The 27,757-nt window shown below is 34.9% G+C and overlaps 1 protein-coding gene across 1 annotated transcript in view; it reads right to left on the minus strand.

Annotated features, from left to right (window-relative positions):
* The window catches only part of LOC123309028 (glutamate receptor U1), a 103,985-nt gene extending 78,186 nt beyond the window's left edge, over window positions 1-25,799 (minus strand). Inside the window, exons 1-2 of the mRNA XM_044891876.1 lie at window positions 25,676-25,799; window positions 25,399-25,481 (exon numbers count right to left, since the gene is read on the minus strand). Coding sequence (XP_044747811.1) covers window positions 25,399-25,481; window positions 25,676-25,742 — 150 coding nt within the window. The 5' untranslated portion in view covers window positions 25,743-25,799. The remainder of the gene's footprint in view (window positions 1-25,398; window positions 25,482-25,675) is intronic.
* Window positions 25,800-27,757: the final 1,958 nt, after the last annotated feature.

The raw sequence follows: 27,757 nt of genomic DNA on the forward strand, positions 1-27,757 counted from the left end.
TGATGAAGTTTCTTCATCCGGAATCGATCTTACACTGAGAGAAGAGTTTATTTATATTGAATTAAGCGTATTTACATTAAATGAATCCTGTATTGAAATACGGCGCAAGAAATCTTCATTTGTCATAAATCTACTCTTTAGTACGTGAAAAATAATAGGTATGAATATATATTTATTGATTATTAATATACTGTTTATTCATTTAAATTCATATTCTACTCGATAATAATTGAATTCATTTGTATTTAATGGTACATTTATTCTTTGGAAATAAATGAGAGTCATACTAAAAAATAATGATTTGTTATGAGCAACAGTACTTTCAAAAAATGAACTTAATTTTCCATGAATTGTTTCTCATTTTTTAAAATCAAAGCTTTTTTTGCCTGAAAGTCATGCACATTTCTGATTATTAAATATGAATACGTTTTATTCAAGCAAAATATATTTATGGAATACTAAATAATAAAGTATCCAGATAAAATAATCATGCCTTCTTTTATCTTTTATGATGATTTCGAAACAGGAAATATTCCTGGAACTCAAGCCGGTGTTAACAGGTGTCTACATTCAGTAGATTAGAGAAAATTTTTCTGTGGGTCTTAGTTAAAGGGTCCTCTTCAACTTATCCAACAAGAGTGTCCTAACTATCGATTCCTTGGTCTGAAAAATATTACTTATTTGTTGAAATAGTCGGGCAAGTCTTCTTCCCACGAATATTTTCAATAAATTTTGTCTCGGGATAAGAAATGATACTTATTAAAAATACTGCATTGAATTTTTCTTGGTAATTCCCTCGTTAAGATCCCCATCGATTCAAATTTTTATATGAAGAAAAAGTGTTTCCTCATTTATTTCGTTATTGACCAACAATTTTTTTCGGATCAGGTATATAGGGTTCGGCAAGATTAAAAAACATGGTGATAAATTACAGTATAAAACAAAATGCAAAATGTATCGAAAACTGATAGGCCATTGAACTTTTCCAATGATGTGTCCTTGAAAAGAATTCTTCTCAAGAATCTCAACTACTGAGCACCCCTATTTATCCATGATTCGTTTGAAGATTCAGCGAAAAAGCTTGTTAGCCAATATTGAAATAAATTAAAGTACATTACAAAATTCGACACTTGATTTCCACAGAAGGAAATTCAAACTCGAAAAATTCAACAAATTTACCATTTTACATTCACCAATTAAAAAAAAATGAGTTTTGTGTGAAAATCGACATAATTTTTTAAGATTGAAAAATGAAAACATAACCGGCATTCATTTCGGTTCTACATATAAATATCATTATCATTTCGTTATGAAAACCTATTGGGTATTGAAAAATGAACGTAAATTATTTATAACTTTATGTTTCTTGATGATGAATATATTTTAATTGTCTCAGAACAATATATACTTAACGAGATCAATTCCGGAATGAAATCGACACATATTGAAAAAGGTATTCATAATCAGAATCGAACGAGGTGATTGACATGTTAATCCCGAGATTTAATTTAACAAACTCATTTTTCATGAGCAAACAAACCACAGGCATATAATAATTTACTCACCTTCATGTTATTCAAACATTTTACATTCGATGTGCAACATCTGCCGAGTTCGGTTATCGCTCGCAACGTTCGTGAGAAATAATTCGAAAAGTGAAAACTGTGAAAAACCAGCGATTTAAAACCAACAATTATGAGTTCTTCCAGTAGCGGTGAATATACGGAAATGGAAATTGAAAATGATGGGCAATGGAAAAAAATCCGACATAAAAGAAAACGAAAACCCAAAAACCCAAAAACCCAAACTCTCCAACCCAACAAACCAAAAAAAATTGCATTTCCATCTGCGAATACTTCAGATGCGATAAGGTCGTCGTCACCATGTTTTGATTACTCAAAACGCGATAACGGGAATTCCAACATATATGTACATCCACAACACAAACAACACAAGAAATAAACATGGCAACTGTAAACAACAACAAAGGAAGCGTAATTCAAAAAGGACAACAAATAAAACAATACACCAAAAACAATTCATTCAAATTTTTCCATCAAGATGAAAGGTATTCAAAATACAGAATACGATAACCTTTTTTATATCATGGTAAACAACGAAGAAATCAAAGACAGAATTCAGATGTCCGACCTGTGGAACACAAAAAACTCAAAAAACAAAGACGTAATTTTGATAACCAAAATGGAATACTTGCTCAAATCCAACAACGACAAAGAAAATTACAAAAAACACTGGAAGAATTACAACAGCAGAAGAAAATAATATCATTCAAAGAAACAAAAGCTCGCGGCCCTAGAAGAGAAAAAACAGATCCACAACATACATATTCTGTTGTAATAGCAGGAATGGAAAAGAATATAAGAGACGAAGACATAAGCAACTTTCTGAAGGAGAATAACATGGATCATAGGTACTGCAAAAGAATAACTTCCAGAAACTTCAATACACCCACGGGATACGTCCGAATAATTACAGGACAAGCCAAAACCTTCGAAGATCTCCTAAACAATGGTTTATTCTATAAAAATAGACACTACGCGGTATTTCCAAGCAATCCTCCAGAACCCACACCGATCCCTTGCAACATCTGCTTTAGATTTGACCACACAACAGGGAAATGTTCCAGCAACCCCCAATGTTCCAAATGCCTTGGCCCACATAAAACATCTATGTGCAAATCAAACCAGCCTCCTAGATGCACATCTTGCGGAGACGAATCCTATCAAGCTTGGTCCCTGAAATGCTCACAACACCCAAAAAAGCCAATCGAAGGCATCCCAAATGCAAATATAAAGCCTCTCAACAAGAAATCAAGAAATATCGAAGAATTGAGCAAAAAACAATCAAGAATACACTCCTCCATAACTGTACACGATTCCATAATAAATACCTACATAAGAAAGCTGAACAAGCCAAAGAATATTAACAGAGAAGAACTGCTCCAAAAACTCAAAAAGAGATTCATTTCCGAGTATAATATTGATACCACAGCAGTATTTTCTGGAAACAGAATATACATCCTCATGTTTGACATAGAAGACCCTGAAGCCGCATCACCCACAGAACCAGCGAACAACAACCAAAACAACATGCAAATTCAACTCTAATATAAAACTCCTATACAACAATATAAACAGCTACATGCTTAAGAAATACCTGATAAATAATAATTACATAGAAAACAACAACATCCATTGCGCCATGTTTGTTGAAACGAAAATCAGAGACGACCAAGAAATCAAATATAGGGACTGGAATATACTGAAACTCAATGGTGTGAAAGAAATTAACGTACGAGGAGGAAGCCTGGTTAAATGCCATCCATGCTTGAGAACGGGTAAAGCGAACCCTCCAGCCTTGAATAACCCCAAGAACGAAACCATCCACTTCACACTTCCATTCAATAACGAAAAACTTCATATATTTCTCGTATACATTCACCCAAAGTCCAAAATAGAAGAAACAATACGAAAGCCTCGCAATACAAATATGCTATTGTCATAGGAGATTTCAACATGAACAAGGTTAAAAAATAACGAATTTCATTTAGACCAAACATTTTACAAAGTTGCATACGCCACCCATGTTCTTGATGGAGAATAACCCGGACAGCACACCTGATATAATACTGCATAGCTCAAATTTAAGGAACAATATAAGAAAAGTCGACTTGCTGCCAGATTTAGGGTCGAATCACCTAGGAATGCTGATAGAGTTGGATATCACATCTACACCAAGAGAAGAACCCAAACCCACCAGTTATAACTTCAAGAAATGCAATATCAGAAGAGTGAATAAGGAGACGAAAGAATTCATGAAGAAAATGGAAGATCGGGAAATTAACATCGAACATATTGAAGCATTCAATGAACACCTTTCCAAATCCATCAGAAATAACACACCTACTATATCGAAAGATTTTTTCCGGCATGAGCTTCCTCCCTATATAATTAAATCAATCAAGAACAAGCGAAAGATATACAGGGAATACTGCAATCTCGGAGATCCCACTTACAAACGAAAACTGAACGAATACAACAAATGCATATAAAAAATGATTGCACAATACAGAGAACATCAATGGACCACTGCCTGCAACCGAATAAACGAAGCTAAAGGAAGAACCTTCTACCAAGAAATAAAAAAACTTTCAGGATATAAGCCACATAATGATATACAAATCTTGGAAGAAAATGGAGTAGAATATGCTGAAGACGAAGAAAAAGCTAATTTATTTGCCAAACATTACGAGAACGCCTTTGCTTACGATAAAAATAGTATATACGATAAAGATCACGAAAATAGAGTAAATAAATGGTATGAAACATATTTCGCTGACATACAAACAGGAACAGAAACTGGAATGAAGATTGACAAAGACAAATATTATTCAACCATACAAAAATCAAAAAACAGTGCCCCAGGTAACGATAACATTCCATGGAGAATAATTAAAGAACTGAGTGTGGAAGTGCATGAACATTTAATAAAAATCTATGAATACTGTCTTCAAAACCAAATATTCCCCAACATCTGGAAACAAGGATGCACTATCACCATAGCCAAAGCCAATACTGACCATACCAAGACCGAAAACTACAGGCCAATTACTCTTTTACCAGTTCTGGGAAAAATTTATGAAAAACTAATGAAAGAGATAATGATAGATCATCTCGAAACCAAAATACCCAACACTCAATTCGGATTCCAATCGAAAAAGTCAACAATACACCCTCTGACCATCTTAGTATCAAATACTCAGAATGCATCACAAAAAAATTTTAAAACTGCTGCAGTAAGTCTAGACATAAATAAAGCGTTCGACAGTGTCTGGCATAAAGGGCTCCTATACAAACTACACCTGATGAATACACCACGTTTTATATTGAATATTATCAGAAACTTTTTAGAAAACCGAACCCTATTTGTCAAGATCAACAACCACAGATCAACCATATTTACAGCAAAACAAGGCACTCCGCAGGGCTCTCCACTGTCACCTGTCCTCTATAACCTATATGGTGCAGACATTTTCACAACAGAACAAGAACAACACCAGAACACTCAGCAATATATCCTACAATATGCAGATGATACCATCCTTATTTCACATGAAAAGAATCTCCCTAAGTGCATTAAGAAATCACAGGATCTCATGGACAAAACAGAAGACTGGTTTCGAAAATGGCGGCTAAGACCCAATCCACGTAAGTCGCAGTTTGTGATATTCAATCATAGGCCCTCAGCAAACTCCCCAACAATTAAAGTATGCAATGCACATAAAACAACCCAACAAACAATTAAATACTTGGGGGTATGCATAGACCAGAAACTCAACTTCAACCAGCACACAAAATTGATGAAGAAGAAAGCCATATCTCGAGCAAAGCGCTTCTCCAAGTTAGTAATAAGGAACCAAGGCCTAACCACGAAGAATGCCAGCAAGATATACGCAACAATATGTAGACCAATCCTAGAATACGCACACCCCATTTTTATTAATTGTAGAAAACCAGCTATCAAAAACTTGGAAACTGCAGAGAGAACAGCACTGAGAAAAATAAGCCGAATAAGACACCCATCAACAAATTGTACAATCCACCCAACCATTTACTGTACTCCATGACGAACATCGAACCTATCTCTGATAGAATCTCCAAACTGAATAAAAAATTTTTCAACAAACTACGAGAAATGGAAGACATAATGGACCTCTACCAAATTGTCCACCACAACAGATCCAAGAAAAAATTTCCTACAACTTGCCTGTTCCAAAAGATGGAAGAAACTTACAGCACATAACCTCAACATCGTATCACATTACATTACATATTTATATCTTTATAATATTAATTACTTCATTTTTTTTATGTAAAATGAATACTATTATTATTATTAATTGTACTGAGCTGAAGGACCGAAGGTCGATGGCTCTTGTCTGATATTCAGTTTCTCTCAAACATTTTAGGAAACACTCTACTGGGTAAGTTCCTCATACACGCTTCCTGCTACCACTGGCGAACAGAATACGTTGAGCTGAAGTAACTGAACACTTATTATTGAAATTATTTTATCGATTTTTATCTGTTCATAGGCGAATATTATATCCCACTTCTTTTTCACAACTAACCAAAATATTTTAATTATTAAGATTTCTATGTTTGCCAGAAATGAATCCTTATTAACAGTGAATAGGAAATTTAGTACTGAAATGGAAATATCAATTTCATTGTATGAAATAAAGTGTATTTCTCATAAATGAATTAGCTTTGAATAAATCATAGCTTTGTCATGAATCATTAGAACTCACTTATTTTGTAATAATAAATACAACTTATTTCTCCCGAATAAGAATTATTATACAGTACAATCGCGATACTATGAACACTCGCTCGTTAGAACGGCTCAATAGCGTGAACAACATTGTTTCTGCCAAAAAGGGTGCAAACTAAGATCTCACAATTTTTTCAACCATTGTAAATCTTCGATAAGAATGTATTTTAGTTTTATTAGATAATAAATCTGTATAGCAATATGTTTTAGAGTTTGTATTTCAGTGACCTCCGGTAACATGAACAACCTCTATTGTGTGAACAACCCTGGTTTTATTCTGTTCACGTTATCGCGATTGTACTGTATATAAATAAATCTGATTCAATCAAATACATATTAATTATTTATTAGGTACCTATATCATTTCTCCCAGTGTAGGCTGTTCATATGTTTGTCAATCGACCGCTGTAATTTCTCTTTCTTCCAGAGAGTGCTCTTTATCTCTAGATTGAGAGTAGACGAAAGTTCTTCATCATTTTTCCACCAGTCCAGGGTAAGGATGTTCCTCAAATTGAAATGAATATATCTGTTTTATATTATTCATAATATGGTTAGGGTATATCTTTAGTCTTCTGCACTGAATCGAAAATATTGTACGATTCTTCATAGATGCCAGCTTCTTATTGAGACTAACGAAATTCTTGTATAGACGACATACGTCAGCCTCATAATCCATCTCAATTCTCATAAACAATCCCCTCGGCAGAAAATATTCGTCAGTGTTCGTGTCCATGATGAATAGATTAGACAACTACAATTAAATTTTATCCATCAACAATTATTATTGACAAACACCTAACACCTGGTCCTGATGCGAAGAAGTCGACAGTCCGATGACACATTTCTGTCTTCAGAAATACAAAGACAATATCTTATTATACAAAGTTAAAAACATAGTCCTATCGAATAAAATAATTAGAAGGTTAATGTTCGAGATCATTAATCGATAAATTAATAAACAAGTTGATTACAAGATTTTTCCGTCGACTTCCTTTTGAATTGAACAATTCCAGAAGTTCATAGAGAGAATATTCGACATGTGATATTCTGAGTAATTCACAAAGATATCGGCACATGGAAATCCTCCAAAATAGTTTTATTCTACACACTGGGATTTTTTTCCTATGGTTTCATTCAAAAAATTTTATTTTTTATATATCAGACTATATACATTAGAATAATTGAAAAAAATTTATGGAATAAACAATGGTTTTTTAGATATCGATTGAAATTCAATCTGGAGGAATTCTGCTTTTTCTGAAATTTTTTACGGATTTCACTCCCAATCAATTTTTTAATTAATTTTGTTTCAGGGACTGGGAGTAAAAACTCTAAAAATTTTGAGAAAATGATGCTTTATTCAATTGAAATAATACTTCGAATATGTCAGAAGATGTAAGAAGTGTTAGAAGCTAAGAAGAGCACTTTTTTTAGAGAACTCTGAAACCTGAAACTCATGTAATTCAGCTTCTTAAAGTTCTTTAAGAACATTTCTTCGTTTTCAATGAGTTTTGTCCACATCAATTCAATATTTATAGAGAATTAAAACATATTGAAATTCTTACTGCGATTTATTCATATAAATTTTTTTTTCATATACATTTTTTTTTGTTATTTTCGCTGAATCATTTTTTCCCTTTTTTAAGGAAAGATCACAAATAGTTCTGAAGGATATAAATTGTTTAATTGAATATCAAAATTTTGTTCTTTTTTTTTCTATGTAAGTATTTGCACTTCTGTAAATCAATGTTAATCAGTGGACATTGGTTTTGGGTATTAATTTACCTGTATATGTTCTTGTTATGAATAAATAAATAAATAAATAAATTACTGAAATAGGTACAACCCTAATTGGAATTACAAAAAACATAATACCCGATTCATTCAAGATTCACGTCAGTAACGTATGAAAATTAGGATCATCGGTTGAAGTTTTTACCAAAAACTTTTCCAATCGCCCCAGATTGTTTAAAGTCTTGTCATCTACCTTAACGATAGAAATGCTTTTCGCACGTTGGGAGAAATCTGGTAGTAATTTTTTTCAAAAAGTGCCTTTCCATAATGAAAACTACAATACAGTCAATGTCAGCATCGTTTACATATTTTGGTTTTGGGAAGATGAATTGGTTCAATTAAAGAATTACGTTCGTTCGCAGAACATCAACCTTCTTCAGTCCAAAACCTACGACGACGAATTTTTTGAACGCACGTTAAATAGTGTCAGTAGCCATCAAAACCCTTTATAAATATTCTATGATAACATAGAATAATATAATTATATAAAATTAGAATAGCAATTTAAACTTATATAAAATTAGAAAATTGATTACGTTTACAATACAAAAATTCCTATACTATAAAAGCAGTTGATCAACAGAAACTTTTTAACTTCCTTTTTGAAAACATTATAAGGTAAGGTCTTGAATGTGTCCTGTGAATTGGATATTCAAGGGTGCTCTTAAGTCTTGTGTCATGTTTATGGAACTCACAGCATTTTTTTAGATTGTCAGAGTTCTTTTTAACAAATAATAGAGTTTCCAACATAAAGATTAGGAAAAACTCAATATTTTGTATTGTATGAACTTGGGTCTACAGGACTCCTGGGGGTCCAAATCGAATATAAGGTGTATCAGTTTCTTCTGCGTATTGAAAACATCTTCTGCTAATTATGAACTTCCCCATAAAACTGAATTATAGCTCATATGGGAATACGCCAGTGAGTAATAAACAACTAACAGTGATTGTCTAGGTAAAACATTTTTCAGTTTTTTTAGAGCATAAAATGCGCTGCTTAGTTTCTTACAGACAGAATTTGCTTGTTTCTGCCAATTCAATTGTTTATCGATTAAAATGCCTAAAAACCTAACGTGATCTGATGCTTTGATGTTACCAGTAGGAAGGGTTAGTTCAAATTCACACAGTGAACCACCTTTGAGTTTTAGATCTCACAGAGGCTCTCTGTACAACTGGGCATGCAGAATCAACCAAGGAAGTCAAAATATTGAAAAATTCTTCGAATGCACCATCAACATACGTGAAGGAATAAACACAATCAAAGCAAGTTGAGGTAGCCATCTCAGAGAGGATTCGAAGATTATCGTCCTTCAATAGTCGAAATGATCTCAGGACAGGTTTAGTGGTTTCGACATATGTATTATAATTAAATATTAGTCGTATGGCTTTGTCATCAGCTATATTACTCTCAAATATCCCGACAGACAAAAAATCAGTACTAGCATTCGTCAAGATGTAATCGATTTTACTAGAACTAGTCTTGCCGTTTCTATCCGTGAAAATTCTTGTTGGTTCCGTGGAAGTTAATTTAAGATTGTATCTCAACAGCAAATAATCAAGATAATTGTGGGGAGCGAAATAATTGATATTGAAATCACCACATACGAAAATCATATCGGATCTAGCAAAACAACAGTCAAGCGCGCATGATAATAATGAATTAATAAACATCGCGATATTAGCCCCAGGAGGCCTGTAGACACTTATAATGGAAACATTTTCAATGGATACTTTGAGGTTTATAACACAAAGTTCGCACTGCAGTTAGAGAGAGAACCCTTCAATCTGCTTAATATTTTCGGCTAAATAATCTGACTTGACATAAATGGCTTTACCCCCACGTTGATGCAATGATCTACAATATGAAGCAGCTATATAATAACCGTTTATTGCTAAAAAAGACACTTGATATGGGGATGACCAAACTTCGGCTATACTCAAGATATGCGGGTTAGACATCAAAGTAATTAAATTTATTGTTTATACCCTGCATATTAAGCTGGATTATCTTCAAATCCCTTTTTGAGTTTTGTTCTGTGAGCTCAGACAGCGGTGCACTCACTCCAGAACTCAGGCTCCTATCGAAGGTTTTTTTTTTGGTGTAGCAGGGGGAAAATCTGCAAGTCAGACGAACCACCCTCTCCTGAGGGGAAACAAGTGTGGGGATTCTCACTCTCCTGAGCTCGAGACCCACTAAAAACCCTTAACTCATTCTTGAATATTGGTTCCCGGCATTTTCCTAGAAAATAAACCGTTCATCTCTTAGTCGGTTTTCTTCTCGCACACTATCATGCTGGGATTTATGTGTTTGTCCTCTATAGGGTAACACTTTATTGGATTTTTTAATAAGTTTGTGTTCTTATTTTAATCTCTCCTTAATTGATCTCTTGGTCTCCTTCGGTAAATTCGCATTCTGATCCATAAGTCAGTTGAGGCCTAGCAACTCTCGTTCAACATGTGGCTTCTTCTTCCTATTAGAGGGTAGAGTATATTCATCGCTGCTTTCGTTTTGTCGATTGCTTGTTTGATATGACTTTTCCAAGTAAGTCCTTTGTCAAGCGTTATTCCTATTAGCTTCATTTTTTCAGTCGATTTCTCCGCCGTCAACTTCTAGATTCGTTGTGGGTCGCAGTCTCCTCTTATATAGTAATATTGCTTGGCTCTTTTGTCCATTGAGTTTGATTTTCCACTTTAAGCACCAGTCATTTGTTTCGTCAATCGTTTCTTGTAGAACTCGTTCTATTACTTCTGGGTTGCGGGGTCGAGTTGCTATGCCTGTGTCGTCAGCATATAATTAGCATGGTTCTTGGATTATTCGGAATATCGTGAATATATATGTTGTACAGAAGTGGCCCAAGTACTCACCCTTGGGGTACTCCAGCCTCTATATCTCTTGTTGTGGAGCATTCTCCTTCCTATACCAAAAGCAAGATATGTCGGTAACTCTGGTCCAAATACTAAGGCATTTTATTTTTCGGCGAAATCCTTGAGTTTTTTGCCATTTCTATTATCTGCTCTGCTGTTCCATAATGGGGATTTACAGTTGAAATCTCCAATGCAGATTGTCGGGTTTGTTCCTGCCAACATGTTGTTCATCTCCTCTTCCAATAAATTGTTTGGTGGTCGCTTATATGCCGAGGTAATTTCGACTCTTTGACGATTTGATTCGGCAAAAATCGTCACTGTTTCTGTTTCTCCTTGTGTTTTGTCGAATCTCTTTTTGATGTAGTGTTTTAGATCTGTTCTCACCAATATTGCTACTCCTCCTCCGGTGTTTGTAATTCTGTCACATCTATACGTTTCAAAATTCATGAAATTCAGTCGTCTGTTCCGGTTTATTCTCGTTTCCTATCGTAGATCCATGACTGTTTCATGTAAGTCCCTGGGAAGCGTTATCTTGAACGAAAAATATACGTCCGGGTCCGGACGCTTGAAGTTCAGTTTTTCACAAGAAACATCCTGTGTATATTGTTGAATGAAGTTCTTTAGTTCCAACTCAGTAGTTTCAGGGCTCAGTCTTGTAACGGGAATGTGTGAAAGTTGCTTCTTCGGAACCACTACTCGTTTTCTGAGTACCAACGAAAGGTCTGTTTACTCTTCTAAGTTTTGGCTGTTTTTCATTAGTAGAACGAATCGGTTACTCTGATTTCCCCATTGATTTTTCAATGGGCTTTTTCGTTTTCTTCTTTGAAGTCACAAGCGTCCAATCAGTTGATCCTGTGGATTTCTCTCGGTTTTCATTTGAATTAGAATTTTCGCATATTTCGTTCGAAGGATTGAGACGCATGTGATCGAGTCACAGATGCGGGAAGTCTCGATAGGCACCGTAGAGGATGAGTAATCGACGGAATCCCGGTCTGGTTGACTTTCGGAGATTGTGGCACGTGCTGTCGTGTTGATAAGGTTCTTATCAGACTTCATGATTGGAATTTCTTTTTCTAATTCTTCAATTTGTTTACTCCGGTTTGTAATTATTGTTTTCAACAAATCGATTACGGTATCAAAAATAGAGGTAATCTCAGTGACAATTTCATTCCTGAGTGCTGAGAAATCAGCCCCTGAATAGGGATGATCTATTATTTGGACATTCTGATCGATGTTTTCGGGCTCATTTTCCGTGGCCTGCTGAAATGCCTCACAATTCCATTTATTGACACTTGCACGAATTTCATTAGGCGTCTATAGACATATTTAGGCACTTGACATGGTAACTTGTATCACATATTTGACAATTTATTGAATAATCATAACGATCTATTTTCAGAGGGCATCGGAACAACATATTCCAGGACCGCGCGACATGACGATCGAATGATATAGGGTGATTTATGAATAAACGCTGAATCTATAAACTCCTATATCTTCGTTAATATCCGCTTATAGTTCAGAAGCTTGTTTCTATAGGCATTCACCGTCAGCACAAGAAAAAAAAAATTGCAGGACCGTATTAAAAAATTTCAATTCACTTGTCAGGTGAGAAATATCACACGGTTTATGAGATAGAATAAATTCAAATAGAAATTTGACAAGAGCGAAAAAACTGATGAAAGATCTGTTTTTTTTTTTGAATGGCACAAAATTTCTATTTTTTTATGATATGTTTTGTATGAAATCAGAATATGGAAATATTTTTATATTCCTATCATGCAGAATATTCTTGATAAAACAAGACCACGCCCTGTACATCTCGCCTGAGATGAGTTTGACTTACTTTAATTAGTCCCAGAACTCTTATTCATTCTACTGAACTGAAAAAAGTGGAACAATAATCCGCCCGATTTGTTTCCAACAAAATTTACTCTTCATCAAAATAATCCTTCTATATTCTGCAGTCGTTAAGTTAACATACGTTTTCTATTCTTTCCTCGAAATTATTGAGAAAGTGTCTGAAAGAGTGCACGTTCTGAGGTTAATTTCTATCCTTGCATATTTAAGGTATAGTACTACATGAAATAATTACTTCTATCGCAAACAAGATTTTTCTCGATTTTGCTTTGCTCGTAATAAAGAATATTCAGATTTAATTCCGTACTTCCTTATTCATTGATATACGATTGTTTCGACCTTATGTTGAAAACTTTGTCGATAAGGATTTGTTATCACCCACGTGTTGTGGCGTACGTATTTCATTCTTGAGAATAATATAAAATATTTCGGCTGCTGTATCCTAACTTTTCTTTCCTCTCCCTTTTTTCATTTTTCTTGGTCTACCCGAATATCTGTCCTAAGTCTTCCCTAACGACCCAGGGAAGTGAAGAGTTTTTTATATTAGTCCCCTCCTATTTGTCAGCGAAAAAATGCATCGCAACTGCTCTAGTTGTAATAAAAATATTACGGGTTCCCATCTTCGTATCGTATGCTCCAAATGTTCTTAAAAATTTTCACGCGCAATGCGCATCTCACATCTTACTAGAAGTGAGATTGATTATCTCACGGAAAAACTCGAAAATTGTATTTGTCCTATCTGTCACTCTCTGGAACGCCGTCTAAGGAGTTTATCTTCTGGTTCGCGCACGGGTTCTTCGGAGGTTGCGACTGCTGGATCCAGATCATCGGAATCTAAACATGATTATCCCTTGACTTCGGAGCATTTTCATCAAATGATGAATAGAATTGGTGAAGTTGCTGCCAGTGTTCTTCGAATAGAGGAGCGTCAGGAAGATATCATCAGCCGATAGGCTGCTTGTTCAACATCTATCAAAGACCATGCGAAATTACTTTATGACCACCAGGAATCACTTGATTCTCTACAATCAGATGTGTTCAGCTTGAAATCACACAACGTGATTATCGCCAATTTGCCTGAGAATGGGGATGATGAAGAGGGTGCAGCTATTGTAGAACATATTTATCGTTCATCGCGTAAATTCATAAATAATATATCCCGCCTACCTGGTAAAAACACGAACAAACCTAGATTGCTCAAGGTTTTCTTCTTTAACCCTGATATTGCTAATAAAATTCTCAGAGAGAAAAAAGCTTTGTATGGAAATTCGCTCCATCGTAACATAATTATACGGGATGACAAAACGAAAAATCAGGTAGCTGAGCCGAATGCACTTCGAACAGAACTGAAGAGAAGGCAGGATGGGGTTCAGAAGAACTTAACAATAAAATATGAAAGAGGTCGGCCAGTTATAATATCGATGAAAGAGTCGCAAACTGACTTTAATATAAAAAACAAGCCACCATAAATTCATGGCCTATTTTTTGTACCAACGCCCAGTCCCTACTCTTCAAATTCAACGAACTAGTCGCTACCGTCCAAATGCTACAACCATCCATAATTTTCATAACTGAAACATGGCTGCACACTTCCATTCCTGATGGAGCTTGCCGTATTCCAGGTTATTTGCCATTTTTCGTCGAGACAGTGAAAGGACTATAGGCTATGGAGGGGTCTCCATCTACTTGAGAGATAAAATCATGGCTTCCTTCAAGATATCAGTGCTTCACAATGATTGGTTCGGGATAGACAACATCTTCATAGACATATCAGATCAATATATAGCTTTCACTATAGTATGCATCTATAGCAAGCTACTCACTGACTATACAGGGTCTTTCACGAGGAACCTCACCCATATTTATAAGTAAAACTACTGAACGTATTTTCATGAAATTCAGCACTTATAAGTATTTCACGATGCTGATGAAATCTAAAATATTTTCAAGGCATGAGCACCTCCGGTTTTTCCGGAAATGACGTCAACTTCCGTTTTTCAAATTAGAACACCATTTTTTTATTGCAGAAATATATTCCTTAAAAAATTTCAAGTTATTTTGATGTAACATTTTTCAGTTTTGGTTGGAAAATTCTCTCTGAGCGGGAAAATTCGAAAAAAAAATCGAAAATAGAGCTCCGCTGAAACAAGAATAACTTCTAGGTTTTTGGATGGAAAATTTTCATTTTTGGGATTTTTCAAGATGTAAGATTGATGTATCCACTTTAACAATCGAAATCGCGATTCATGATACAGGGGGTGAAAAAATCGCTTTCAAAGTTAGGGATCACAAAATCGTGAAAAATCAATTTTTTCAAATTAGAACCCCATTTTTTTATGGCAGATATTGAATCTACGTTAAAAAATAATGTGAGTGTATGCATCATACCCTTGCCCTAAAATGGATATTTTCTGAGTTATTCACAAAAAACTGTTTTTCGTCTTGAATTTTCAGCTATTTCTTTTCCCTTCACGCCAAAAAGATGAAATTTTCAGGCAAACTCTCGCAGTTATAACTAGAGAAGATGCTCAAAGTTTTGACCGTTAATTTCTAGACATTTATTTATACGTCTCAGGAATGCTTCGTGCATCGGGAGGAAGAGATCTGCAAAAGTGTTTAAAAACCAAATTGAGTTTCAAAAATATGAATCTGAAAATCTAAACAAACCTGAACGCATTTCTGACTCGTTCTATGCAGTCCTCTTTATCAGTCAGGGGAGTTGAGTAGACAATATTTTTTATTTTTTGATATTTTTGATGACCTTGGTATCGATGTGTATTAGTGATTAGAGGTTTCTTTTAGGTCGAAATTTCAGAGACTGAATTAGACAAAATGCCGACGTTTCGATTTTATTTTAAAATCATCTTCAGGGCTCTAAAATAAATGACAAACTTTATAGTAAAAACAAGTAAAAATTCAAAGGAATAGAGAATGGAAGTCCCGAAACAGGAACATATAACAATTATTGAACAAGAACATTAATCAGACTAACAAAGTAATAAATATGATGAAAAGTATCTTTGAAATTATCACATATATACAAATAACAATTAGAAGCTACTCACATTGCCAGTTGGTCTCTATTGTCAATTCGAAAATTAAAAACAACGAGGATGAAATAATAAAGGACATTATACGGTTGACTAACTTGTACGAAATAAAATACGTCAAGGAAAACGAGCTGGACGGATGACATTGAGTGTTAATCATCTGATAATTATCAAATAAGAAAAACGAAATAATATGTAGGTAAATTCAAGCGAACACGAACAATACAAATCTGTGGATGTTATAAATCTCGTATTCTCTGTATGAGATCAAAATAGGCCGTATTCAAGTTATCAATGTCGCTTCTCTTGTTAACAGAATTCGCATCTTTTTTAATTTCAAGCATTTCACAGAACAATCTTTTTTTCAAGTTGGTTTGAGTATCTAAAATAGTGACACCTTCAAAATCAAAAGAGTGTAACGTATTCAAAGTATGTTCAGCTAATGCTGTGTTATTATCTTTATTTTTAATGGGATTGTGAATATTAACACAGTCTCTTTTGTGTTCAGTTATCCTCGTTTTAAGGTATCTATTCGTTTGACCTATGTATACCTTGTTGCAATCACGGCAAGGTATTCTATAAACAACATTTGATTTTGAGTCTAGTGCAGTTTTTGACTTCAATCTGGAATAAAATGCCTTAACTGTATTGACCGATTTGTACGCTATTTCTACTATTTCATCTCTTAGGAGGTGACCGACCCTCTCAGATAGCCCTTTAATATAGGGAACCTTGAAAAATCTTTTCGCCGTGGAGTGCGTTCTGGGGTGATGCGTATCATTTTTATGTTACAGGATAATTGTTTTTTATCAAGAGACTCGTGATTTTATTCAAATTATCATAACGAAACTCCGTGCTAGCTAAACGGGCAGATCTAAATTTGAGATTTTCTATAAGGTTTATTTTTTGTGTGAAAGGATGTTGAGAATTAAAATTCAAAAATCTTCCAGAAAAGGTCGGCTTATGATACCAGTCCGTCTTTAATCCGTCTGATGACCTAATGACAAGTACATCCAGAAAAGGTAATTTGTTGTTATTCTCGATCTCTGAGGTGAATTTTAAGCGTTGATGAAAAGAATTGAACGCATTTAGAACAATATCAATGCTGTCGGCTGGTATTGAGGTGAAAATATCGTCAACATATCTTTTAAAAATTGAAACCTCGAAAGGTAACTGCGACAAGGCGAAATTCTGTAATTCCGACATTACTATATCAGAAACAATTGGTGCCAAACCCATGCCAAGTCCGAAAGTCTGGCAAAAGTACTGATCATTAAAAACAAAATAACCGTTATTAACATAAAACTCGAACAATTGAATGAACTCATCAGCGGTCAGACGAGTGTGTGGTTCTACTTTGTTCCAATACTTTCTAATAAGATCAATCGCGAGTTCTATCGGTATATTGGTGAATAATGAACTAACATCTAATGAAATTAAAATGAAGTCATCTGGAATGTTGACATTAGTCAGATCTTCGACAAAATGAAAAGAATCCACAACATACTTTTCATCCTTCTCATATATATTCATCAAAAGTTCAGCTAAGTATTTGCTCAAATTATAGAGGGGGGAGCCCAAAAAGCTCACTATAGGTCGTAGGGGGCATTCGATTTTGTGAATTTTTGGTAGGAAATAAAGTTTGGGGCAAATACCATTATTACATTTTAAAAATTTAAGCGTAACATCATCAATTCGCCTTTGTTTATGTAAATTAGTCACTAATTTGTTAAGTTTGTTCTGTATGCTAGTGGTTGGATCTTTTGATAATTTCTTGTACGTATTCTGATCATTGAGCAAAGTGAGAGATTTCTCATTATATAGATCTACTGGCATAATAACCGTGATATTACCTTTATCAGCCTTAAGGACTAATAATTCACTATGTTCTCGCAAAAAATGTTTAGTCTCTATTATGCATTTAGTCAAAAACCGAGCAAATCTGGGTTGTATAGTAGAACTACGATGAACTAGTAAGTTGTTAAGATAATTTGTGGTGATGTTAATGAATTTATTTCGCTTTTCTGTGATGTCCAACTCATTTGTCCGAGAACTTAAACAAAACTCTGTATCAATCAATAGTTGTTGTAATGGGGGTGGTTTATATTTATTGTAGGGTAAGTTATATTTCTCTCCAAGCCTCAGAAGATATTGAACATTAACAGGAATAGGAACCTCAGAGAGATTTCTGAACCATCCTGTATGTGAGTCAGGATTGTCACTCCCATCGAATTCATTATTGGGTAATTGGGACAACCTTAAATTTGTGAGTTTACGTATTTGTCTTTTTTTTCACGATTGAAAATTCTTTTCTGTAAAAAATTATTTGGTGATTATTAAATCTGCTGTGAATTTCTTCTGGTAGTGATTGCAAAAGCCTTGTTTTAACTGTCTCAAGAAAATTTTACAGCAGATTTAATAATCACCAAATAATTTTTTACAGAAAAGATTTTTCAATCGTGAAAAAAAGACAAATACGTAAACTCACAAATTCAAGGTTGTCCCAATTACCCAATAATGAATTCGATGGGGGTGACAATCCTGACTCACATACAGGATGGTTCAGAAATCTCTCTGAGGTTCCTATTCCTGTTAATGTTCAATATCTTCTGAGTCTTGGAGAGAAATATAACTTACCCTACAATAAATATAAACCACCCCCATTACAACAACTATTGATTGATACAGAGTTTTGTTTAAGTTCTCGGACAAATGAGTTGGACATCACAGAAAAGCGAAATGAATTCATTAACATCACCACAAATTATCTTAACAACTTACTAGTTCATCGTAGTTCTACTATACAACCCAGATTTGCTCGGTTTTTGACTAAATGCATAATAGAGACTAAACATTTTTTGCGAGAACATAGTGAATTATTAGTTCTTAAGGCTGATAAAGGTAATATCACGGTTATTATGCCAGTAGATCTATATAATGAGAAAGCTCTCACTTTGCTCAATGATCAGAATACGTACAAAAAATTATCAAAAGATCCAACCACTAGCATACAGAACAAACTTAACAAATTAGTGACTAATTTACATAAACAAGGGCGAATTGATGATGTTACGCTTAAATTTTTAAAATGTAATAATGGCATTTGCCCCAAACTTTATTTCCTACCAAAAATTCACAAAATCGAATGCCCCCTACGTCCTATAGTGAGCTTTTTGGGCTCCCCCCTCTATAATTTGAGCAAATACTTAGCTGAACTTTTGATGAATATATTTGAGAAGGATGAAAAGTATGTTGTGGATTCTTTTCATTTTGTCGAAGATCTGACTAATGTCAACATTCCAGATGACTTCATTTTAATTTCATCAGATGTTAGTTCATTATTCACCAATATACCGATAGAACTCGCGATTGATCTTATTAGAAAGTATTGGGACAAAGTAGAACCACACACTCGTCTGACCGCTGATGATTTCATTCAATTGTTCGAGTTTTGTGTTAATAACGGTTATTTTGTTTTTAATGATCAGTACTTTTGCCAGACTTTCGGACTTGGCATGGGTAACTGTTTGACACCAATTGTTTCTGATATAGTAATGTCGGAATTACAGAATTTCGCTTTGTCGCAGTTACCTTTCGAGGTTCCAATTTTTAAAAGATATGTTGAAGATATTTTCACCTCAATACCAGCCGACAGCATTGATATTGTTCTTAATGCGTTCAATTATTTTCATCAACGCTTAAAATTCACCTCAGAGATCGAGAATAACAACAAATTCCTTTTTCTGGATGTACTTGTCATTAGGTCATCAGACGGATTAAAGACGGACTGGTATCATAAGCCGACCTTTTCTGGAAGATTTTTGAATTTTAATTCTCAACATCCTTTCACACAAAAAATAAACCTTATAGAAAATCTCAAATTTAGATCTGCCCGTTTAGCTAGCACGGAGTTTCGTTATGATAATTTGAATAAAATCAGGAGTCTCTTGATAAAAAACAATTATCCTGTAACACTGATTAAGAGAATTTTAAATAAAAATTATACGCATCACCCCAGAACGCACTCCACGGCGAAAAGATTTTTCAAGGTTCCCTATATTAAAGGGCTATCTGAGAGGGTCGGTCACCTACTAAGAAATGAAATAGTAGAAATAGCGTACAAACCGGTCAATACAGTTAAGGCATTTTATTCCAGATTGAAGTCAAAAACTGCACTAGACTCAAAATCAAATGTTGTTTATAGAATACCTTGCCGTGATTGCAACAAGGTATACATAGGTCAAACGAATAGATACCTTAAAACGAGGATAACTGAACACCAAAGAGACTGTGCTAATATTCACAATCCCATTAAAAATAAAGATAATAACACAGCATTAGCTGAACATACTTTGAATACGTTACACTCTTTTGATTTTGAAGGTGTCACTATTTTAGATACTCAAACCAACCTGAAAAAAAGATTTTTCTGTGAAATGCTTGAAATTAAAAAAGATGCGAATTCTGTTATCAAGAGAAGCCACATTGATAACTTGAATACGGCCTATTTTGATCTCATACAGAGAATACGAGATTTATAACATCCACAGATTTGTATTGTTCGTGTTCGCTTGAATTTACCTACATATTATTTCGTTTTTCTTATTTGATAATTATCAGATGATTAACACTCAATGTCATCCGTCCAGCTCGTTTTCCTTGACGTATTTTATTTCGTACAAGTTAGTCAACCCTATAATGTCCTTTATTATTTCATCCTCGTTGTTTTTAATTTTCGAATTGACAATAGAGACCAACCTTGGATAACAGACAGCCTTCTAAAGTCTATCGAGGTGAAGAAGTCTTTATGGCAGCGCTATGTTCGAAGAAGGTCTGAGTCCGATAACCGCAATCATCGCAACCACTGAAATCACTTAAAAGCCAAATTTGAAAATTATTTGGCGTTGGGGGGAAATAGAAAGAGGTTCAAAGATCTCTGGTTACGTCGACTCTACCTTCACAGTGGCGTTCAGTGTCTGTCACGGCTGTTTTCAAGAGTGGGGATAAGACTTCTCCTTCCAACTACCGCCCTATCAGCCCCGTGTCCTCGATCTCCAAAGTTCTCGAGAGAATAATCACCAACGATATTGTCGAATTTGCAAAATCTAACAAACTGATACCTGATCAACAATAACATGGCTTTCTTTCCAGTCGCTCTACTCTGACAAACCTTCTCATGGCGGTGAATGACTGGACCAAATCTTCAGACGCTGGTATTCCCACGGATGTTATATACTTGGACTTTCCGAGAGCGCTCGACAGAGTTCTCCACCGTCGCCTCATTTACAAGTTGGAGCACATGGGAATTCTAGGAGGGCTGCTTTCTTGGATCGATTCATTCCTCAGCGACAGAACATTCCGGGTCAGGGTTGGTGATGTTCTCTCTGGTACTGCCATGAGGGTAACAAGTGGAGTACCTCAGGGTTCCGTTCTTGGCCCCGTACTTTTTCTGCTGTACACGTCGGATCTGCCATGTCGGGTTGGCTCTAATTGCCTTCTGTTTGCTAATGACGCCAAGTTGTACAATACTCCTTCACTGACTAACCAGCTACAGGTGGATCGTGACGAAGTTGTGCGTTGGGCTGAGGAATGGCAGTTACCTCTTAACATCGATAAATGTTGTTTACTGCATATTGGCCGAAATAATCCTCGAATGCGGTATGCGTTGGATGGACGATTCCTCACCGAAGTACGCAGCCATCGTGATCTAGGCGTGATCGTCAACTCTGGTTTGGACTGGTCGGAGCACATTGCTGAGGTTTGCAGTAGAGCTAGGCGGACAACATACCTGATTCAGTTACCTTTCAGGGGCTGCAGTATCCAGACTGCAAAGTTATTGTTCACCCCATACGTGAGACCCATATTAGGGTATGTTGGTCCAGTATGGTGGGTCGCATTGAAATCTGAATCTCAGCTTCTCGAGTCGGTTCAGAGGTGGTGCACCAGAGTACCATTTTCCTTCTGCTCTCGACCGGACTATCCAAAGAGATTGAAATTGTTTGGGCTGACCAGCTTTGAGGACCCGCGAGCCAGAGGCGTCCTATGTAGGTTGCGGTCAGGGCGGTTCAAAACTTCTTCGGTGTGGACCTTCAGCACCTTTTCAGATTAAATTCTAATAATCTTCGTGGTCACAACTACAAATTAGCCAAGGAACCGTTCAGAACCTCCGGACGTATGAAGAGTGTTTGGAATCGTCTTTCGATTGAGGTGGTGAATGCGGCTACAGTGAACGAGTTCAAGAACAAGTACGATTTGTGGAGGAGTGGTATGGTGTGAGCAATCAGTTGTTTGATTTTTCTCATATTATTCCTGTTCAGATAACTGGTATGATGGTAGAATTGTTGTTTTCCTTTTTTTTTTTGATTTTTTGAGTGCATATAGGTATTTACCTCCTCTATTACTGTAATTTAATAATAATAATGTAAACTTCATAAGGACAAATTTTCTTCTAATAGTTTCTTAGGGGGTTAGACTTAAAAAATAACAGTGTTTCATCCAACATATGAATTTTTCAACGCAAATGACAGAATATTGAAGAAAATAATCATTTCCAATGATAAAAATGGATTTCAAGATTTGAAGGAATATTTGGAGCCAGGCTCATTCTAGCGCCTCGAATTCAGTGTTTGTTCTATCAGGAATATTATTTTTCATGTGAATTTAAAAATATTGTAATATTCTGATTTCAACATATCTTAAAAACAATAGAAAATTTGTGCCATTCAAACAAAAACCAGATCTTTCATCAGTTTTTTTCGCACTCCTCAAATTTCCTATTTGAATTTATTTCATCTCATATACCGTGTGATATTTCTCACCTGACGAGCAAATTGAAATTTTTGAGTACGGGCCTGCAATTTTTTCTATTTTTTTTCTTGTGCTGACGGTAAATACCTATAGGAACAAGCTTGAAATATCAGTCAAAATTTCACCATATTAACAAAGATATGGGAGTTTATAAATTTAGCATTTTTTCATAAATTACCCTATATCTCCGAAACGAATACTCTCACGGGCCATTTGAAACCCAAATTTTTATTCAGTTTGAGGTCTTCTATCTCCACTACTTCTTATCTCCGTTGTCCCTTACGTCACCATCAGTCACCCTGTATATTTCATTCAAGAATGATTGACACCCCAGTAGGCTTTGAAAGTCCAGAGGCAGCTTCTGGTCGCAAAAGATCTTCAATAAATTTTTCTACACTGAAACGACTTACATAAGTGTTCTTATTTCTCAACAAAAAAACCCTACAACTAAATTGTCTTATTTCTACTGTCAAAATTATCATTATTATCAATTTTTGTGTTTTCCACATCCCGAAACTAGCAATAACATAATTCGTGTTCATCTTAGAGGCCTTATAATTAGTTGCAATGTATTGACAATCTAGAAACCTTTGGGTTTCTAGATTCCATTTTAGTTTTGAATAACCCTATATGTTCCTTCAAAATTTATGTAAGCGTACAGAGTGTGTTTCACGTAAGCGGGTCACTAGATTTTGTACCTCATTCGTTGAGCAAAATCTTGAAGTGCAAAAACTATCTAACATAAGCATGAAAAGGTATTATTGTAAAAAACCATTTTTGAAATTAGGAAAACTTCTTCAGAGTCAACCGGCTCAGAAATTAATGGTACATAGAGACTATTTCAACCTTGTTATTTTCATTTAAGATTCTACCAATTCCATTCAAAATTACCCTGAGGAAATTTGAAATCGAAATTCGGAAACCATGCATCCATGTTGTGAATGGTTCAAAAAATACTTGATGTCAAATGTGAGAAAATGAATAAAACTAATTTGACAAATTTTAGTTTTTCAACCACACCTATGGGCAACATGGACATATTTTCCGTTGATGCTACTTACTCAGAGTTGTTTTGAATAAAATGGATTGAAATAAATATAAAACTAACATTATGAATATATTCATGCAGTTTGTAAATGAGTATTTATTTGAGGGTTGGTTCATAGCCGAAAAACAGTGGGTCTTTCATATGTTTTTGAGCAGCCCCTGTAATTTTCCGCCCCCTGAAGATGGCATATGAAGGGAAATGTTTAATTTTTTCTTAGAAACTAGAAAACGGACAGAAATCAAATGGAGTAGTTGTTCTTTATGCAATAATGTCAGCATATTATCCGCCAACTGGGTAAAAACTGTCACATGAACCTGGAAATGACGAGAGATCTTATTTGTTCAAAATAAATCAAGCTAAAAAAAATTAATTTCTCAAAAGTATTACATGAAGAAGGTTTTCTTCTACCCCTCGCAATTATATGGGAACATCGCGCAATTTTTTCATCGCATTCTCGTTCCCAAAAAAATTTTTTGTCTGTTTTCTGAATTGTAAAAAAAAATTAAAAATTGCTGTTCATCAAAACGTCTTAATCATGGCACCTCATTCTAGCTACTCCACTAAACCCCCACCTTAAAACTACTTTTTTCGTTCTTGAAGTGGGCCGGTCTGCAAGAAAATTTCCGGGCCGGTTCAAGGTAGCCAATCCGCCCCTGAGAAGTGCTGAAACGTTGAAAAACACGAACCAAAATATGATGAAAGCGGAGAAATTATTCGAAACAGCGAAAAACCATCCGAATCAAGAACTCAGGAGACTAGTGGACTACGACCCAGAGGAAGACAAAAGGAGAATGCGAATTTACCGAAGGAGACCAAGAGATCAATTAAAAAGAGATTAAAATAACAACAGAAACTTATTGAAAAATTCAATAAAGTGTTAATTCAATAGAGGATAAACACATAAATCCCAGCACGATAGTGTGCGAGAAGAAAACCGACCAAGAGATGAACGGAACCAAAATTCAAGAAGCAGTTGAGGGTTTTTAGTGGGTCTCGAGCTCAGGAGAGTGAGAAACCCCACACTGTTCCTCCTCAGGAGATGAGGGTGGTTCGTCTGTCTTGCAGATTTTCCCCCAGCTACACCAAAAAAAAAAAAAAAGATGGAAGCCCATCATTCACGAATTTAACTTCGTTAATATTTGCATCTTATAGAAGCAATTTTTTGATGTTACTTCTGATCAGGTGGTGTGATATTAGTCCTAAAAAATGCAATTTTGGTAGAGATACTTGGTTCTTCCGGTATCATCCGAATTCCTGTGGTCTGATTAATTAAATTTGTCACAGAAGACGGTGATGTTTGGTCACAAAGATCATGTGATTTGCTATCGTGAGATGATTTGTAAATTATGTATGTTATTCAAGAAGTGAAACTATAAAATAACGTTCACTTGTCATGCAAAGGGGGACATATATAGAGCTTCAAAAACAAAACAAATCTCATGATTTCGATCAATGTCTTCTTATTGGTGTTTCGAAATTTTTCAAAAATGAGTCCAGTTTGAAGTATTCTGCTACTTTCAATTAGAGGTTTCTCTTAAGGTGGCCAGTAAAAATAATATTCAAGCAATAGTTGGTTAATGATTAATCATCAGTTGAAATAGAGAGAGAATTGTCACTTACCATGACTGTGGTAACATAGAGATGTTTACCCTTTATTTCTGCAGCAAGTTTCTCCATTCTCGTCTTTCGCAGAGAAACTGAATCTGAAAACCATGAACTATTAATGAAAATAGTTGTTTATATTCTTTATTAGGAAATTTTATCGAATTAATATCAAAATAATTTTTGTAGTATCAGAAAATATTACGGAGAAATTCAAAATAAAAAATGTGTTATTTTCCCTTCTGCCTCGAGTTTACCTATTCATCCATTTAAAAGCAAAATGCGATAATCTCACCTGCAATTTGCTCATCCAGGCAAGTTGCATTTAAGCAAAGTCCAGATAAGAACAATTCTAACAACATCTTCACCTATAACGCGAACAAGTGATTACGAAAACTTCATTTCCTTCGATGCGACATGTTGATGGTCATATGCATATCCAGAAAATGAAAATTACCCAATGAAAATCGATGCGCATGTGTGTCGGACGATTGTTAACGTGAGAAACTTTCCTGTGTATGCCATAAATTTCACCCCATAAATTACATTCTTTGCGTCTATTATGATGTGGCAGGTCATTATGCACACTCAGACAATTTCCATCATTTAGAAGAAAATGGTTCCTGGTGAATTACACTTACTTTCCAACAGTACTGATTATTCATTGAGTGGATACATTTTCCATTGAAAAATGCTGGTAGAATTAATATTATAACAATTTTCGATTCTATATTGAACTGCATGAAGTTTATATGAAAACTAGATCGGATGTGTTGAGTGCAGGCTTTGTTATTGTGTCTTTTTATAAGACCAACCAACAGTATTGGCCAATTGCACAAACAAGGTCCCTTTAAGCTTTTTTCAGTTACATTTATATGGGAAGCTTTCAAGTAAAAGGGACTTCAAGTTTGATGAAACTGGCTGTGCATGTTTGGCGAACGTTTGGTATTGGTATTTCTGATAATGAATTCTTTGAAATCCAAACATTCAACATTTTGAGATATTCAGATGGCGTTTAAATAAATTCCATGAATTATTTTTATTTTTCTGTAACTGATGGAGGGAGTTCGGTGAGGATTTTCAGACTCCTCATATTTCTGGATCCCTGTAGAATGAACTACGACTATTGACATACGTCAAGTTCGAATTGATGAAGAATTATTAGAGTTAATTGTTTATATTTCTGACACCTCTTACGAAGTAACTTATTATCATTATAACCTTCACTTTCTGAAGGAGCTCTATTGATTACTAAACACATCTACCTAGTGGTTCAAAATTCATCCCATTGAAAATAATGAAGGTAATCAAATTTCTTTGAGGGGGATTCAGACTCCATATAGAGGGTGATTCACGAAGAACGTTCGTTAGAATACTCCAAAGAAAGACTCGAGATAAACACTTGAAATTTTACTGTTGAGCTTCGTTAGGAGAGACGAATTCTTGGAAAAAAATTCAGATCTATTCGATTTCTGGTTTCATCGGAAATGGTACCAACTTTCGTTTTTCTAATGTAATACCCAGTTTTTTCATTGATAATCAGATTACCCATTGAATTATACATTCTTTTATTGTGTCGCTTGCACATTATTCTCGAAAAACTCGTTTGAAATATGAAAAAAACAATGAAGTTTCCTCAAATACGGCTTCATTCCAATGTTTATAACTTGTAGATTTTTGAAGGGAAATTCGTAATTTTCTCAACTTTATCAGAAAATCAATTTATTTATTTTTTTATTGAATATTATACGGGTAAAATACCCTTTTAACAAAACTAAAAACTAAAAATACATTTTTGTGCAAGGCAGACAAAAAAGGAACAGAAAACTAACAATGGCTATATGAACAGTGGAAAAAATAATATTCTCCTGAATAATAAACAAACTCAATTCGGATAACTACAACTCCAAAAACTGAACATTAGTAAACACCAAAACCACAAACTAAAATAAACAATCATCAATCTCTCTCCTCAAAACAGGAAAAGAACTGTTGAAAAATTATAAATCAGCAGATGCAACAACATTGACATTACTGCTGATTAAATTAAATGAGAATTCTTAAGGAAGCCACACTATTCAAGTTTTCATCGTACATGTAGTAATTAATGAGCCTGATTGTTCATCAGTGAATCGAACACTAAAATTATAATAATATAATATAATAAAAGTCTTCATTCAATTCCATGAATTAGAAATAATCAATCAAATACAATATGAGGCAAAAGAAATTGAAAAGGCGAGATCCAGTACACTTCATTCAGCGCACTGTTCAATCTAACCCCTCGATTTATTGCTTCCAATTGAGGAAAAAAAGTAACAACATACAGCTCATAACACTTATTACAAATAAAAGCAGGTAGTGAAACCACTAAAAC

This window comes from Coccinella septempunctata, chromosome 3 (genome assembly GCF_907165205.1).
Source record: "Coccinella septempunctata chromosome 3, icCocSept1.1, whole genome shotgun sequence".
In the NCBI taxonomy this organism is placed as follows: Eukaryota; Metazoa; Arthropoda; class Insecta; order Coleoptera; family Coccinellidae; genus Coccinella; species Coccinella septempunctata.